Genomic DNA, 17,983 nt, shown 5'->3' with positions numbered 1-17,983 from the left:
AAGTGAAACTCTAAATCAGCCAAATAATGTTTGTGTATTTGTTTATACCCCTAAATTTCACTGGCTTGGCTGGATTTTCCTACTGAAAGTCTCCTGCTTTCAGTAGGTGGAGGGTTAGGTGAGTGGGTCAGTTCATTATTCAAGTGGAGACACATTAGTTTACTCCCTGCCATCATGTGAAGTGTGGGTACTGGAACAAACCCTCGCTTGCAGCCCAGTTGTTTCAATAATAGGTCAGCGTCTGCCCTGTCATTCCTTATTTGCTCCATGTTGTAAAATAACCCATCAGTTACATGTTTTCAGATGGATTTCTCCCAAACATGCTCACTCTGTAAAAGCTGACATGAATCGACAAATAGAGATAATCACATTTAGAATGGGAATATATTTAGCTGCAATTGTACCAGCTGTTTCCTACTATCTTTACAGCATATTGGAATCAAAAGAAGGAAAACACAAACACTGACTGCAGGGTTTCTTATCACCACCATGAATATTGTTAGATATAATAGATATTGCACAAAACCATCCCACTGCCTCGTACCCTGACAGTGACTCGACTACGCTCATTTGCAACTAAACTGCAAATGTGATTACGTTTTGGTAGTGAATGTCATTACGGAATTGGTATATTGTACTTTTTGCATGTATGAAGTGCTACGTTTGTATTTGACGTGGCTGGAGAGGGTGGCTGGCGAATAATGTGCTGGACTGTGAAACCTGTGACACAGAAGTGCCTAAAGCTACTCATAAAATAGTTTAATGATACTGTAGTCAGTAATAACACTGTTGTCTCTTGTACTGCAAGATCAGATATTCTGGCAGAAAAGAAATGTACTGTCTGGTACCATTTTATTCATATGTTCAATGGATGCAACTGCATTCTGTCCAAAAACACGTTTGTGACTGTAGTTGTATAGACATTTTACATGACATGACATTTTAAGGTGACAGGATTGACCCAGTAGCTGTATTTCTACTTCTTATTCGATTTAAAGTTTTTTTGAAAGACACCTTTTGATTTGCTGACTGGCATCTCGTTGTCTAATCAGCTTTAAGACTGAAACAACCTGTAATACATACACTAACTCCCCTTTCCCTCTCATCAGTTTGTGACTGCACTACATTACCACAGGGATGTCAGCAGTAACTTCAACAGCCTAAAGAGAGGATGATTCCAGACCAGAACAATTCAACCATTTCATTGGTGTTTTTGTCCCTTTAAGTCTCGTTCACTGAAGACAGTGATAAAGGCAGAATGTAGAAAATGAAATAACGCACAGGTAATGATGGCTGATTCATATTCGTTTCTCCACACATGTGTAAAAGTGTTAAGTCTAAGCATCTTATTTGTAGGGAAGATTTGTAGAAGGATTTGGCCCCAAGGCCTTAAATAGAAGAGGGCACCGATGCTGCTGTTTAGTCGGCATAGATGATGAATCCAGAGAAGGTGCTATACTTATTGTTGTTGCCTCCGTGAGCTTTGCCTCCGTCTAGTTTAATGTAGACCTCGTCTCCAGGCTCGAGATGAAGCACAGCGCTGTTACTGGCATAGTCGTAGTTCTGGTCCGCATCCTGAGCTATGGCACTGGCACGCACCTGCAGGAATGTGCACACACACGCACACACACACACACAAGCATACACAAAATATAGACTTTAAGTGTTGTATCAAAAACTCAAAAAGCTTGTTTGACAGTTGTATACTGTTAAAGGTCCCCTATTATGCTTCATGTTGGGCCTGGATGTCTTAAGAATGTGTCTATAAAAAGAAAATTTAAAAAAACGTGTAGACCTTTTGCATAGCAACTTTATGCTGCTACAGTAATGATAAAAACACACAGTTACACAGTCTGGTTTAGAGTTTCAGATGCTTAATACTGGCAGAAAGGCTCTTATACCAGATCAAATTCACACTAGGTCACGAGAGGCATGGGTATTTACAGCTAAGAGGAACACAGCAGTAAGTGTAGTTTGCTTTATCATATTACAATTATTTTTATGTTTATGATTAAAACATATAAAGCTGCTTTACATTTCTTCACCTAATGTACCATTAATGGAGTAAAACTACCCCAGAAAATTTGACATTTTAAAGATGTTGTTAAGTATTTATTGGCATCACCAGTAACCTAATAACACAGACCAGGGGTTCTCATACCTGATCCTTAAGGACCCCTGCCCTACTTGTTTTCTAACTACCCCTGCCCACAGATGATTACTTGATGTGTTCTTCCAGCTTCTGATTGACTGGCACCTGATCCAGGAAATCAGCTATGGGAGCAGAGATAGTAGGAAAACTAGCAGGGTAGGGGGTCCTTTAGGACAGAGTTTGAAAACCTTAGACATCACTCATTGCTATGATATGAAATACAGTATATATAGTATGCAATAAACCAATAATAGTAAAGAGCTGAAGACTAAAAGAGTTGGTGACACACCTTTGATAAATCTTTACATGACCTAAAATAAAAATGAATTTAACAATATTTAATATATCTTTTTATATTTTCAGGTTTCCCATGTTTCAGAGTCCTGTGGTGCTGGCGCCTCCCTTGATGTAGGAAATAAGTTGTTATTTCAGTCGGTGTTGTTCATGGATTCACAGCAAGCGAGACCACCCCACTGCTCCAGGACACTCAGGTGGTGATGACCTCGTATTCATCTGGTTGCTCACGCTGTTCACACAGGTCCTCTGGTGACAGGTTCACAGAAATTTTCTCAAAGATGATCCATAATCCACATATCCTCTGTAATATGAGACACACACAAATAAGTGGTTGGTATTTTTAATTCTCTGGTTGCTTCATTAAATAATGGAATGAGGAGAATTTAAATGTTTATAAAATAAATTTAAATATACTATTTGTATTTATTTTATTTCAATTATTCTGAATGTGTACAAGAACTAAAGTAAACACCACATGTAAATTACAGAGGTATTGTTGATATAAAAAAGTATGGAATATAAATTACACTATTACTATTACATAATAACAGCTCAGTTCTCATTGGTTTGGCTCAGCACTCTTCCTTTCTGGTCTGTGAGGAAGGGTCTCCAGCTGATGTTTTGCTTGTGATCAGTGAACATTATCATTGTAATACATGGTGGACCAGGGAGTCCAGTATAGATAAAAACAAATCAAAAATGTTATTAACAGCAGACCAAAGACAATATTCTCAAGATAAAAGTAATAACACTTCAAGTACCTTCACATTTGTTGTGAGCAAAATGTTGGTGGAGGCTCAGAATCCTTTAGGATCCTTTTTTCAGCATCTTGCAGTACTGCTGCTGAACTCCATCATACAAACAGGTGTGTCTTCAAAAATTAGAGTAGATAAAATAACATCTGTCAGCAAACAGCAACACAGTGTAACAACAGCTAAATAACAGAACATAAGAAGCTTTACACAGGGAGGAAATGTTGTGAGACTGCTGAATTAGATTTAGAGAGCTTTCTTTTAGATGATGATCTTGAAAAAAATTTAAATAACTCACATGTCTGTTGACTCCCTCACAGCCACTCAGTCTGGATCTCCCTCCTCAAGGTCCACGTGACATCTCTGATAGTTTCTTTATGAGTGTTGAAGTCTTTTCAGAACACAGCCGCCTGGAGAGTTTTAGCAGAAATTCCTCTTTTATGAAATATAACAGAAAACTTCACATCCACACTGTAACTAACTAGTTGAAGTAATATAATGTAATATGTTAGCTACAGACCTGCACTCATGTGAGGCTGAAGACTCCTCAGACACAGCTGTGTGCCAACAGTCCGCAGTGATGTCTCTGTTTGACAGGAAACCTCCTTGTATTTGGGTAACAGGGATGTGCCCCCCTGTATAGAAATACACTTGCTACATTTACATTGTACTGTATGTCTCCTACACATATAATAGCTGTTACACAAGCTATAGGTAAGCATCATTTCAATAAGACACTAAATCATTATAAAATCATTGTGGTAATAGCAATTTTAGAAAAAGTAACAACTAAGCATGGAATGACCATGGAATAAAGATGTTAGCCCACAAACAACAGACCTGATGTTTGGAAGAGACACAACCACTGTGTTTGTGTAACTCACTACATACCGACAACTAACAAACCCATCAAAGGACCGTTTTAGGTTTTGAAAAAAAAGCACATGTTCTGTTGTTAATTAACACACACACACACACACATCACCGTGTGTGTGTAACTGCTTACATACATAAAATAAAACGCCAGTCGCAGTAGATCTTTCGTTTGTTGTTGTACAACGCGTCGCACTATGCAGACAGCCAGCACTGTCATGCAGGTAGCATAATATGATGATTCACCACAGTTACTACACAGCAATATGTCAAAAATGCACTTACTGTTGGAGGAGTAGCGAGTGGATCAGGGACTCTCAGAATGGATCCCGTCTTCAACCTCAGCTTTGATGCAAACCCTCTTTCTCCAGGTGAAGTGGTGTACTAGACATTTCCGGTACCGGTCCATTTATAATAAAAGTTACCCACAGGTCCCAGCTGTCTTGCTCCCACAGTAAATGTCGGAAATCCAGTTTTGGGCCGAGTTCGTCTCTGTGTCATATGAATTCTTCTTGACGTCAGAAAGGTGAAGGATTCTGAATGGAGAGTTCTGGGAGACGATCGGACTAAACAGCAACATGTGAAAAAAGGATGAACGCCACTTCTAACATGCTCAGTGTGTGTCTACATGCACCCTGGAGACATAAAGTACCAAAATGTTCAAAAAGTGGATTTTGCATAATAGGAGACCTTTAAATCAGCCAAAGTGGACAAAATGCTCTGTATGACAGATTTACTCAGAGCTTTTTGATACGGCCCATGTCTGCACGTCATGAAATGATGGTTGTCTGTCTCTATGTGTGAGAACTGGATACCAACTCCACCTTTACCAGCTGAGCTGCCTTCGTTAGACACCAAGTTGCTTTGGCTCTTATTCTTTCTTAATTACTAGGACAATTTCTTTGCCAAATTTTCCAAATTTTAAGGTTTTTTTTACTTTACAGCACAAATGTAAAATGAGTTCACAATAATGTTGTTCTTCTTTTTATAAGGTTTAGTTTCACAGCTGTTTGCTTGCTTTTTGTACCTACTAACTAAAGGATCATTTACTGAATAGAATATGTTACATCAATGTTGATTTTTTTAATTAGTCCTTAGAATAAGATTTTTGAATTGGTTCTCTCTTTCAATCTGTACACGACAAGCAGAAAGCTTTTTTAATAGGCACAAACAGAACAAACCTGGACAAGACTGTGACATTCATGTTATCAACAGCATCAACAATAAAGCATAACATATTTATCAGTAACTCAACCTGAAGCCATTTAAAGTACTGTTTAGACATGACTGAGTACTTCAACCTAAAGATTTTGAAGTGGTACTTCTGCTTGTAGTGGAGTATATTTTCTGGTAAATACTTGCCCTTTGTGAGTATTGAGCTTGTGTACTTCTGCCACCTCTGGGTGTGAGCTACACACAAATCTTAACATGGTCGCCCCCACCTTAAACCAGAAAGAAACGGCTGCTGTGCCAGAACACAGTGCTGCTGTGACAGCTCAGAGCTCCCACGACTGCAGTTTCAAAGGTCAGAGCAATGAAGAAGCTTTACACCAAAGACAACTCAGAGAAGATTATGTCAAAGAAAAGCCCAAGCAGAAAAACAGGGGGATGTACCATGCACGCTCTGCATGTATGAGCTCCTGTGTTCAGTCTCCAGCATCTGCTGGTGTGACACTCCAAGCACACTGGGGTTGCTCATGTCACTCAAGGTTTTCCTCTGTTCTACCCTCACTGTGATGGAGTGACCTCTTCACTGAAGTCAGGACAGCACAGTCACTACACATCTTTCACTTTATTTAGATGAAATCCACCTTTTCAGACTGCACCTCCGTGCTCCAAACAGAGAAAGACAAACTAGGCACTTTTACTGCAATATACACTGTACAATAGGTGACCAGACACATGTTGTTGCTGTGTATATTATTTCTAATGACAACCAGCTGTTTTTCAATAAGAGTTGAATGCTAACTTGGAATTTGGCATGTCAATGAGATGAAATCATACAGATATGTAAACTTCTGCATCAAATTCATCAGGTTTTCATGCTGTCATTAAAACAAGTATTACAACTCTGGTAACAACCAAAACAAAAATACATGCAAAAAAACACAGCAAGCTGCAAATCACAAATCAAATTTGATCAGCTATCATAAAGTTTATTTAAATGTGCTTATTCAAACCTCCTCTTGTATATTACTATACAGATTCAATTTTTTATCAACATACTATGGAAATATAAATACTATAAATAAACTTGTATGAAAAAAAGAAACATGGTGGTGATTTAGTTCAATCAATCAATCAATCAATCAATCAATTAATCAATACTGACTAATCCACACCCATGTCTCTAAAATCTTCACATCTGATCGGTGCCAAATTCTTTCTGCAACGCAACAACGGCAGCGTCAAAGAGAACTATTCACTTCATTGACAAGAAGAACAAGAAGTCCTGCAGCACATGGTTTGGCCCCCACAGAGTCCCGATCTGTACATTACGGAGTCCGTCTGGGATTACACGAAGGGACAGAAGCAACTATGGCAGCCTAAATCCACGTGTGTAAAAGCACGTACATTACAAAATCACGATGCCAGGAGGAGAAGAACTGATGTTTGTCTTTTAAAGACAATAAGCTAAACGGATTACTGGAATATAAACAGTATTTTAACAAGCTATTTATCTATGGTCAGCTATATAGATCAGTTGATACACCAGGCAGAAACAACTACCGTACATTTATGAAAATATGGTTAATCCTGGGGTTACAATCTTTACCACAGAAGCCACATAACTAGCATAACTAATTAAAGAAGACTGAATAGGTCCATAACCACTTAGTTAAATAATCCTACAGGTTTCTAGACTTTCCAAACAACCCTGAAATAAGTGGCAGTTATGAGCTGAGGCCTCTACTTCTCTCCCACATTCCCTGTTTTTTAGATTTTTAATGACAGAGATGAACATGCACAACAACACAACAGAGAGAAATGAACAAGTTTCAAAGTTCTCCTGCCATAATCATTGCAGGTCAGCTATTGCTTTGACATCACATCCCTAATGTTCAAATTTAGCTTAGCTAGATTTTACAGTTTTTACTTTTGTCCAGAGTAAATGTCAGATTTTAATTTGATTTGATATTATTTCAATTTATTGCTAGAATCATTTCTGAAATTGATGCAACATGGTGGTGCTGGTCATATTTACATGAGAGTTTTGTATGTTTCACTGGTGTCCACCAAGATGATTTTAGAGAATGATCATACATACATGCTGTATATGTTGCACATGTGCATGGTCAATCACTCATATAACTCTCAGGCTAATGGTGGTCCATCCTTTGAACACACGCAGTAGAGGAAGCTAGAGTTGCTAGAAACGTTGGCTTGTCAGGTATTGCGTGGCTATTTAATGTGACTGTGTAGATCACCCAACAGCTCCAAACCTGGATTGCTGGACAAACAGTTGTCTCTTGAATACATGAACATGACTGTTGAACATACTTTCATTTCTCCTGTGCCTCATCGTCACCCGTATAACAGTAACTGTCTGTGTGGCAGCAGATTGCACCTGCCTTTTGAACGTATTAAATACAGAAGTTGTCACAACCACTAAAATCACAGAGAAGAACCAGTCTGCTGGAATTCACTCTTACTGGAAATCATTACTCCCAGTTGTAAGAAGATCTTTTAGACTTAAGTAAAACTTTGTGTGTCTGAATGAATGCTACATTATCCATAACATACATTTTATCATCACAACAGGCTGTTACGGTTGGAAGGCATATTTCAATGTCCGTGACTGTTATTGAAAAGCAGTTTCACATGCTGTTTTATTCCTTTTACTTTTTACGCTGTGTTCTGTCAAATACAAGAAGTAAACAGCTTGACCCTGCGTGCTAATAATGTTGCTTTACCATTTAAAACATGTGTCACTGTCCTGAAGATGAACCATATACATAGATCAGTATTTTCCAATATTTGTATCCATCCTCAGTAGATCATTTCTAACTTATTGCAACACACTTGAGTCTGTCACAACTCCCAGTGTACTGTATACTGGGACCTTGTAGCTTGACAGGCAGGATTCCCAAAAGCTCACTCTGAGGTGGAGTGGCAGTACTGGAAATATTTTCAGTAAGAGACATTCCCTTGAGCTCTCCTCACGACCTTTCTGAGCAGTAGAATGACTGAATGGATCAGAGGAGGGAGACCACACTACGTTTGAGAACGTACAGTAGTAAATAAACAATTAGTGCCAGTGACTTTAACAGCAGTTGAATTTTTATTACAACCTCTGCAAATCCTGATAACTGCCCTGCATGACTGAGACAACTATTACATTGAAATGTGTTTGGGCAGCTTTGCCCATGCTCCAGAATAAACTAAACGTAGAGATAGATTCTAATATAAAATGCTGTGTGATAGATACAAGTCTCTGAATCATCTGTAATCATCTGTTATACTTTACTGGGCAAAAATCACAATCGCATGGTTATTACAATAGTATATTGAATTGAATTGAAATCGTTAACTGTCTTTTATCATCTGTGAACGATAATTAATCACTCTTAAAATACACACTATCCTCCGTCAGTTTGAGTGACAGGCTTGACTTTGGCCTCTCTGCATCGAAGTGTTGTCTGTCTTCTGTGCATGTGTCCGTGACAGAGCTGGTTGAGTGTTTAATGCTCCGGTCACCTAGATTGACTCGCTGAGGGAAATTCAATTGAACGATTCAGTATCACAGATTGAATTTGAGGCTACTGTAAAATCTATGGTGAATGATTTGAATTGTACTTCTCTGTTTTTAGCACTTGACAATGGTTTTGCATTATTATCATTATTGTTATAATTCTTATTATTATTGCTTATTGCTTATTATTTAAGCCTTTATAAATTATTGTCTAGTTTTATTAGAATTGTGTATTTTATGTTTGCCATCTAGTTCAGGTGGTGTTTTTCTAAACGATGTTCGATCAGTTCCGTTTTCAGCCCTGAGAAAAATGACAGACAACAGACTTCTATGGCAAATGATCGGAAAACTTACTGTATGTAATTGAGGGATTTTAGTTTTTGTTATTAATTAATTCTGTGTTTATTGTGATGAGCAAAAACTGCACTTTCCATTTTAACAACAACACAGTCAAAATGTGCAAAACGTGCAGAGGTCTTAATACTTTCCAGCATGTCACTGACGTCCAGTGCCGCCCCTTTATGTCATAGCTCTGCAAACTGAAAATTGCAGTCTGTATATATTCTATATAATACCCTCTAGTCTTCTTTAGGGACTGAAGCTTTCAGATACCCCCACTGACCTAAAGAATGCAAAAGAATAAATGTTCAACTATAATCATAAAGAAATAGATAGATAGATAGATAGATAGATAGATAGATAGATAGATAGATAGATAGATAGATAGATAGATCGATCGATCGAAGCAGAGATAGTAGATAGATGATAGATGATAGATATCGAACGATCGTAGATAGATAGATAGATAGATAGACAGATAATAATAGATAATATAGATGATAGATAGATAGATAGATTAGATAGATCATTGATAGTGATAAATCAGGACAGCAGGCAGCTTGTGTTGATCATTTCCGCTCAGCTGTGTTTCTTTTCCCCTCTCAACGTGTTTGAAAGTCTCAGTGGCAGCAGTCCTAATTGAAACATGTCTTTCAGCATCTGATTTGTCACAGTGTGCAGCTCTGCTGAGTTAATCCCAGAGATGTTTGCTGTGTTCGGTGTGGTCTGCAGCAGCATTACTGCAGCGGGCTGACAGGCAGCAGGGATGTGCTTGGTGGAGCAACGCTGCTACACTGGTTTGCCCCACGGATTAGATCTGCTGCTGACAGCCACTGACAGTCACTACAGAGACGCACAGAGAGCAGGACACTCTGATGGAACAAACACAACACAGAGGACAGGAGGCAGCAAATGGCCTCTGCAGGTCTTCATGTGTTTTACCTTTGCTTATTACTGTTATTAGTAGTAGTTTTCTGTTTGCACTACATGTGTCACAGAAAATACTCTGATGACCGTTCCATACATACAGACACAGAATCTGCGCTCACAGGAACATTTTTGAGAGTAGAGTCATCTCAAAAGCTGACCAGGCACTTTCTCTAACAGCATTTAGATACTGCAAATATTGTATAATGTTGTTTTCAGACATTAAGGTGATATTCCTAATTACCTCTAATGAATTAAACTGGAATGAAGCTGGAACACTTTAATGTTACCAGACAGGAAACTCAGGGGGATGCTGCACAAACAGATTGGTGTCTACCACAAAGTGACACTGCTAATTCTATATTTATGACCATATTTATTTTTATGCATACATTTTTTATAAAACATGATGTATTTATGCAGATCAGATGCCATGTCATGAGGTAGTTACACACCCACAATGATATTCTGTGGGCCTTCCTTGAATATTTTCTACACCGTGGTATTTCCAGCTACCTAAAAATGTGTCCGCTGTGATTATCGGGTGAACAGATTTTTACATTTGAACCCTTTGAGACTACAGAGAAGTTGTTGCTCTTGTTCTGATTTAATGAAATTTGAGAATAGGTCTGGAGAGACCAGTAAAGATCATATATCAGAGGTCCTGAAGCTCACTGTCTGCGCTGTGCGCCCTGGCTGTCCTGAGGAATTCAGCTCCCACTGTAGGTCTACGGACAGTTTAGAGAAACTTTTAACTCACTTCAGGGTCTGAAGTTAAGACAACTTCTCTGACTGTGGCTCAGACTGTTTCTCTCCATCCAGCCTCACTGACAGAAATCAAAACAGAACCAACACTCATGTTTCACTGTGTGACACTTGCACATATTATCTGCTCATGGTGGCATCACTTGGAGTTTGTTTCAGGAGCTGCAACACTGTGATCTCTTTCTATCAGACTCTATCTGACGTGCATGGCTACAAGTGAATTCAATGCAGACCTGATCAACTTCACAGCCAGCTGAGACCCAGAGGAAAACATCTGTGTGGTTAATGTTTGCTCCTACAGGCACACTTTGCGTTACCTGGTTGTTTTTGCACAGATCAGCCCACATGCTGGTGCCGTCCCCTCCGCGCATCAGGACGTGGTAAATGAAGAAATAAATCCCGGGAATGGAGCACGTGAACTTCCCGGTGGTCGGATCGTAGTGGTTTCCTAAGTTGGTCACCACGTCGTCGAACTTGAGGACCTCGTAGCCCTCGTGTTGCTTTTTCAGCCCTGCGTAAAAGGCGATCTTGGGCACGGTGCTGTATGTGGCCGCGCTGATGGCACCTGCAGCTGCGCTGGATCCCGGAGGTCCTGGTAAACCAGGTCTGCCCGGTTCACCTCTCTCTCCAGGCGGGCCCATTGGACCGGGCGGTCCGGGCTCACCGGGAGGTCCCCTTGGACCAGCCTTCCCTGGCCGACCCGGTTCCCCCTTCGGACCTTGGATAAAAGTGGGTAAAGACTGCACGAGGCTGTTGTCTCGGACCGTGTCCGCCGTGGCGGTGCTGGTCGGAGACTTGGTGCCGTACGGGTCGCACACCATCCTACAGGTACCCAGCATCTCGTAGTGCGCTGCTGTCCCCGCAGAGTTAACCAGAACCGGGATGAGGATGACCAAAACCAGAACCATAACGACCCCCAGGACCCCCGCCGCCACCAGCCGCTTCCTGCCGACCAGCCGCGTCAGCGCAGGATGATCCTGTTGTCTGCTTTTGGGTGAAATTTTGCTGGCTGGAGAGGTAACCCTTAAAGAAAAAAGAAATGTAGCAGAGCTACACTTAGTTGCTAATGTTAATGAACTTTTTGAAGCAGAGCCCCCCTCCCCTCTGCGTCCTCGTCTCTCTCCTCTCCACACTTTTTTCTGCTGATGCGCTGCTTATTCAAGTCTCTGAAAGTTCAGCCTCTTACTGCTCGGTGATGTTCACAAGCTCTGGATTCAGCATATCTCACACGGTCTCGAATCCAGACCCGGGGTCTGGCTCCTCCTCGATCCACAGGACCCGAACCAAAGTGTTTGTAGAGCAGCTGGACTCCGAGGCTGGACCAGGACCAGTTTGAGCGTCCTCCAGAAACAGAGCGCTCAAAGAGTCAAGAGCCAAAGACACACACAGAGAGAGAGAGAGAGAGAGAGAGAGAGAGAGAGAGAGAGAGAGAGAGAGACAGAGAGAGACAGAGAGAGACAGAGAGAGAGAGAGAGAGACAGAGAGAGAGAGAGAGAGAGACAGAGAGAGAGACAGAGAGAGAGAGAGAGAGAGAGAGAGAGAGAGAGAGAGAGAGAGAGAGAGAGAGAGAGAGAGAGAGAGAGACAGAGAGAGAGACAGAGAGAGAGACAGAGAGAGAGACAGAGAGAGACAGAGAGAGAGAGAGGACCCAGAAGCTCTGTCCTCCAATAGAAACAGAGCAGGTTCAGAGCATCTACAAAGTCGGAATTCACTTATCTTTCAACACTGGTGGCCAATGAAGATAACTGGTTTTTATTTCCCTCTGTGTCACATCTGAACCACAGAGACGGTTCAGTGCTGAGAGCTTCTTTCAGGTCTTTCTCCACACATGTAGTCACTGCTCTGTGACATCGTTCACACACAAAACAGGACCTTTCTCAGTTCTTAAACGTCTTCTATTAACCAGCTGTGTGATCTGACCTGATGTATGTTCCAGCCTCACCTGAGAATATGTAACCAAAGGGACACGTCCCCCAGAAAACTAGTTTTCAATCATCTTATAAATGACTGTATGGACTGTTGCAGTTACAGGATTCAGTCTGTTCGTACCTGTCTTCAAGAAGAAATGAAAACTCTTTCTAATGCACTCTAAAGGCACTAAATCACAGAAACACGAGCATGTTAACTTTAGAAGGGTTCAATTATGGCGACATCTTACTCACGTTACATGTTTTGAAGGACTAACTTTTTGTTGTTATCCTTTCGCTACATTTCAGCGCAGAAGCCGGGTCTTGGGAAACACAACGTGGGAATTTTTGAATGAGAAATATAGACTTCACTTCACTTCAGTAGGGCTGTTAGGAAATATCACTACACCTGAGTATCAAACATGATGTTGTGTGATACAAGTCTCAACAACAGGAATGATTTTTAAACCTTTAAATGCAAAGATTCAAGGTAGATGTTGGATTTTTGCAGTGTTTTAAACCCCAGACCACTAGATGGCAGTGCTGTGTATATTGCACTTATTTCAACTCTGATTTTAATTAGATTAAAGAAATAGCGATACATCACCTTGCTTACAGTTTCACAATATATCACAATATATTGAATCTTAATCCCTGTATTATGATGTGTGTTGTGTCACCAGGCCAATATTCAAATACACAACCCTGGTATTGAGATGATTACAAGCTACACCCTCACTAAATTTGACATACTGCACCTTTAAGATATTGCTTTTCAATGCACCTTTAAAAACAACATAAACAAGAGGACTGGGGACATGATTGTTGTTTTAATAAACACTTAAAAATGATAAACCTGACTTTTAAACAATCATAGAAAATGGATAAATTAGCAAATTAGTTACAAGACAGATCAAATTGAAATCACTGTTGGAACTAGTACTAACGTTTGTCGCAGCTAAGGGAGCTGTGCTCACGTTCATTAATCAGATATTATAAGAAAGCACATTTCACATGAATCTTTCCCATTCACAAGTTACTACAAACTTTGAATTGCCGTGCACTGTTAAAGGAACGATTCATTCTAATTCCTAATAGTATGTGAGAACACGAAAACAACACATCTCCGAGTCTGTCAGTTTGTCAAAATAAAGAAAAATTGAGCTGTCAGCTGAACACCTCAGGATTATCTGTCCAGTGCTTCTCTGGATAAGGACTCTTGCAGATATGTATCATCTAAAGACAATTTCACTTATTTATTTAATACTGATTTGATGATCTGGCATTAGCTCACTGAAAGCAAACCATGCTTACTTTGCTAACTTAATGGTTTGTTAGTTATTATCTTATTATCATGGATCACACTGTGTGTCAGATTTTCAGGTTAGTGATTTTCTTCTACCTGAATGTGACCAGAGCCACATCACACTCTGAGGGGGGTGATCAGGAGCTCAGCTCTCAGGGAAATGAATCCAGCTCTCATCTGTCTGCAGTCAGACCTTAGGTGTCAGAACATCTGACCTCTGACCTTTGGCACTCTGAAGAGCAAGGTGGATGGTATCGTCAAAGGACATGTCTGAACCTAATTTATCATGTCCATGAATTCTCAAAAGGAGGCTGTGTGACCTGAAGTCTAGACACATGCTGCGACTCGCATCTCTCTGTCTGTTCATGCATTAACACAATCATGTCCTCTAGATTAGACAAAATAAAGTTAAAAAGTAATGTGTCTGCTCTTATTCTACTATTTAATAATGTCTCTGCATGGCAGCAGCGTTCAGTCGCGCCGCCAGGACTGTTACAGTCTCTCCTCCTCGGTCACTGAGTAAACAGCAGCTATAGTGCTCAGAGCAGGGGAACAGGAGCCTATTAGGCTACTTGCTTTTAGCCTCTAACAAATCAAATAGTTTTGCTTAAGTTTGCCACGTGACAATGCCACAAGGACGAGAAAACATTCAATTCTGTCATCGTTCTCAAAGCTTTTTACCCGTCAGACAGTATGTAGTCACAAGTGGATGCTAATTCAGCTGTCAATCATCCTGCCAGCAGCTCCTTCTCTTTGGGGGGGGGGGACTTGGTAAGTTGCCTACCGCACATAAAGTTAATCTGCAGTGACACATTTCCCCAGATGACTGGTGTCCTACAGGCTCTGGTCACCCACCATGCCAGACTGTACAGTGATACGAGTCTCTTAGAGGTCTGATCAGAACATGACACGTTGTCTTCATCATGAATCCCATTTTAGTAAATTGGTATCACAGTAGCTACACATTCTGTATTTGAACTGTTTTAGTTTATTGTGCCTGTGTCTGGGACCCTATAGGGTTCACCTTTCTAGAAGAATACAGCATGTCCTGATATGTTTAAGTGGTTCTGTTGCTATACTGATGATGGGCGTGTTGATCTTATATGTGTATGGTTTAATATTGATGCTGCTGCAGTTAGTTGGGGGTGGCTGCACACGTGCACGGTTAGCGGGGAGTCCCAGGCTGTTGCCGTCCATCTGGTGCAATGATTTTATTTTCAGGTTGTTTATACCAGTGACGTAACAAGTAATGTTATGGTAATACTTGCCAATGATTGTACAAACACTGTCCCCAAGGATCTTGGCAGAAGGCCTTCCTGATTTCCTCTGTGCCTGTCCACATTTCAGGCTACTCTGTTTACTCATAGGCATTTCAGAGACAGACATCAATTTTGAAATGACAGTTCTCTTTTTTTTTGTTGTCAGTTGTTTCTTCGTCATCCTCATCAGAATGCTGTGATGTTTCTCTATCTACACTCCAAAAGTATTGGAACACGGAGATCAGTTCCTTTATTTTGGCTGTGGACTGAAAACATTTGGGTTTGACATCAAAAGATGAATATGAGACAGAATAGCAACATTGCAGCTTTTATTAAAGCTTAAAGTGAATAAGACTTGATATTTAGTTGCAAATCCTGGCATCAAGGCGTTGACCCACTGACATCACCAAACCTTTGTATTCTTCTTTTGTGATGCTTTCACTGCGGTCTCTTTCACTTGTTGTTTGGTTTTGGTGGTTACTCCCTTCGGTCTCTTCGGGACCTGATGAACTGCTTTGTTGTATCTTCAGTGTGTTTTAGGTCATTATGATATGATCCTATCATGATAAAGGATCTCTCGATCAGTTTGGTTGCAACTTTCTTTAAATTGGCAGACAAAATGTTTCAGTAGACTTCTGAGGTCATTTTGCTGCTGCCATCATGTGTTAAATCATCAGAAGATGATCATGAAGATTATTGAGTCTGTCCCAGAAGACACCCTGCAGCCCAGGCCATGACCTTACCTGCATAGTGTTTCACAGATGAGCTTGTATGTTTGTGGTCATGAGCAAATCCTGTCTTTCTTCAAACTGTAGCCTTAGGGTAAAAGATAATCTGATTTCAGTACTTTTGGTCTAATTCCAGCTTGGCCTTCTTATTCTTCTTGCTAATGAATGGTTCACATCTTCTGGAGTAGCTTCTGTACTTTTGTTGAAGTCTTCTGTGAACAGTAGATTGTGATTCCTTCGCTTCTGCCCTCTGGAGGTTGTTGCTGATGCCGCTAACAGTTTTATTGTTTTATTCTTTACAGCTCTCCCAGTGTTTCTGTCATCAGCTGCTGTTGTCTTTCTTAGTCTACACGTTTGACGTCTGTTACTTGGTGCACCAGTGGTTTCTTTCTTCTTCAGGACCTTCCAAATGGTTGTACTGGCTATGACCATTGTTTGTGCACTGGCTCTGATTGATTTTCCAGTTTTACAATTAATTATTTTTCACCCATAGACAGCTCTCTGGTTTTCATGTTGGTTACACCTCTTAACTATAAATGCAGTCTAAACAGGCAAAAGTCAAATCTAAAATCTGAGTGTAGACATTCAGTTTTATTTATTATTATTATTATTATTATTATTTATTTATTGTCCAAAATAGGACAAAGCTGGGCAACAAAACTCACCTGTCAGTCACATGTTCTAATACATTTGCTCACAAAATCTGCTATCTTCTAAGTTGTGTATCGGATACAGATGTAAACACCTGGAAATAAAAGTTGAAATGTTGATCTTTTGTTTCATATTCATCTTTTGATGTCAAACCCAAATGTTTTCAGTCTACAGCGAAAATAAAGGAACTGACCTCACTGTTCCAATACTTTCAAAGGAGAGTGTAACTTTGTTAATATCACTATGTTTCTAAATCTAACTTGTTGAGTGCAATATTAACATAACTGATAGCAATTATGTAAGAAAAGAATGGGATCGTGTCAAATTATTAAAAATACCAACAGGTCTTTCAAAACATTACTAGTGCAGAACCCACTCACATATAATCTTTGTTTCAATATTGGAAATACTGCTTAACTTTTAACAAAAACATCAATATCATTTTATTTTTTACAATAAAATGTTTTAATACAGATGTTTAGATACAGGTTCTGTCAATACTACGTGAAGCAACAGCTGTATATAAGAAGCTCATCCGAAACTGGGAGGGATACTTTCTTTTCTGCCCTGAGTCACCACCTTCATTAAAGTGGCACAGTGCAGCCCCCCCCCCCCCCCCCCCCCCCCCCACACACACACACACACACACCTTAGACAATAAAGCCTGCCCTAACACACACGCCACCTATAAATCACCTCATGAAAATCAATGGGCTTTAGTTAGCCTGGGACTCATTGTGTCCTTGGAAAAATGTGAGATGAATTGAGATGAAATGGGAACAAAACAGGAACAACATCCACTCAAAGGGACGTTGAAGACGAACATCAAAGAGTAGAGGAATGACTGTAGTTAACCTGGGGTTTAGGGTCGAGATGATAGTTTACTGACTGCTCTTTAGTCACACGAAGCTGACCAGCTTTTATTTTGCATAATGATGCATTTTCACAGCACAGCCCAAGCACTGCCTTCTTCTCTGAAAAAACAAATGGGAGTCAATAGAGGATGAGTCAGGATGCTTTTACTTTAGATTCTCTGAGATGGATGAAGGTCTTAAACTAAGGCTACCAGACTGAATGTCGTCCCTTAGCGAACCCTGCCCTCTGCACCTGCACAGGTCTGTTAATGAAACTACAATAACCACCTTCAAGCGCCGAAGTAAGCACATAGAGCAACAGAAATATGTTATCCATATCCAGACTACTGACTACTCTCCTCATGTGTGAATGGTCACGATGTCTACAAGTCTACAAATGCTGACGGCTATTTTGTTTATTGAATTTCCAACACGAGTCAGTCTGGGGATGTTTGTGTGGCTGCTGTCAAGGTTCCTATC

At 40.3% G+C, this 17,983-nt stretch overlaps 1 protein-coding gene across 1 annotated transcript; it reads right to left on the bottom strand.

The window, feature by feature from the left end:
* Nucleotides 1-1,297: 1,297 nt before the first annotated feature.
* Nucleotides 1,298-11,721, bottom strand: c1ql3a (complement component 1, q subcomponent-like 3a). The gene is made up of 2 exons (XM_026363561.1): nt 11,116-11,721; nt 1,298-1,599 (listed from the first exon to the last, which is right to left on the bottom strand). Exons 1-2 carry the CDS (start codon nt 11,704-11,706, stop codon nt 1,420-1,422), a joined length of 771 nt encoding a protein of 256 aa, XP_026219346.1. The 5' UTR covers nt 11,707-11,721; the 3' UTR covers nt 1,298-1,419.
* Between the last annotated feature and the right edge of the window lie 6,262 nt (nt 11,722-17,983).

The sequence above is a fragment of the Anabas testudineus genome, chromosome 2 (assembly GCF_900324465.2).
Source record: "Anabas testudineus chromosome 2, fAnaTes1.2, whole genome shotgun sequence".
NCBI lineage: Eukaryota > Metazoa > Chordata > Actinopteri > Anabantiformes > Anabantidae > Anabas > Anabas testudineus.
This window is presented reverse-complemented; position numbering and strand designations above follow the sequence as displayed.

What these genes read in the sequence shown, in the direction of transcription:
- c1ql3a (XM_026363561.1), bottom strand. Translation starts at nt 11,706, where the DNA reads ATGGTTCTGGTTTTGGTCATCCTCATCCCGGTTCTGGTTAACTCTGCG. An exon ending in ATCTGTGCAAAAACAACCAG is followed by an intron (nt 1,600 to 11,115) that starts GTAACGCAAAGT and finishes ACATTCCTGCAG; the next exon opens with GTGCGTGCCAGTGCCATAGC.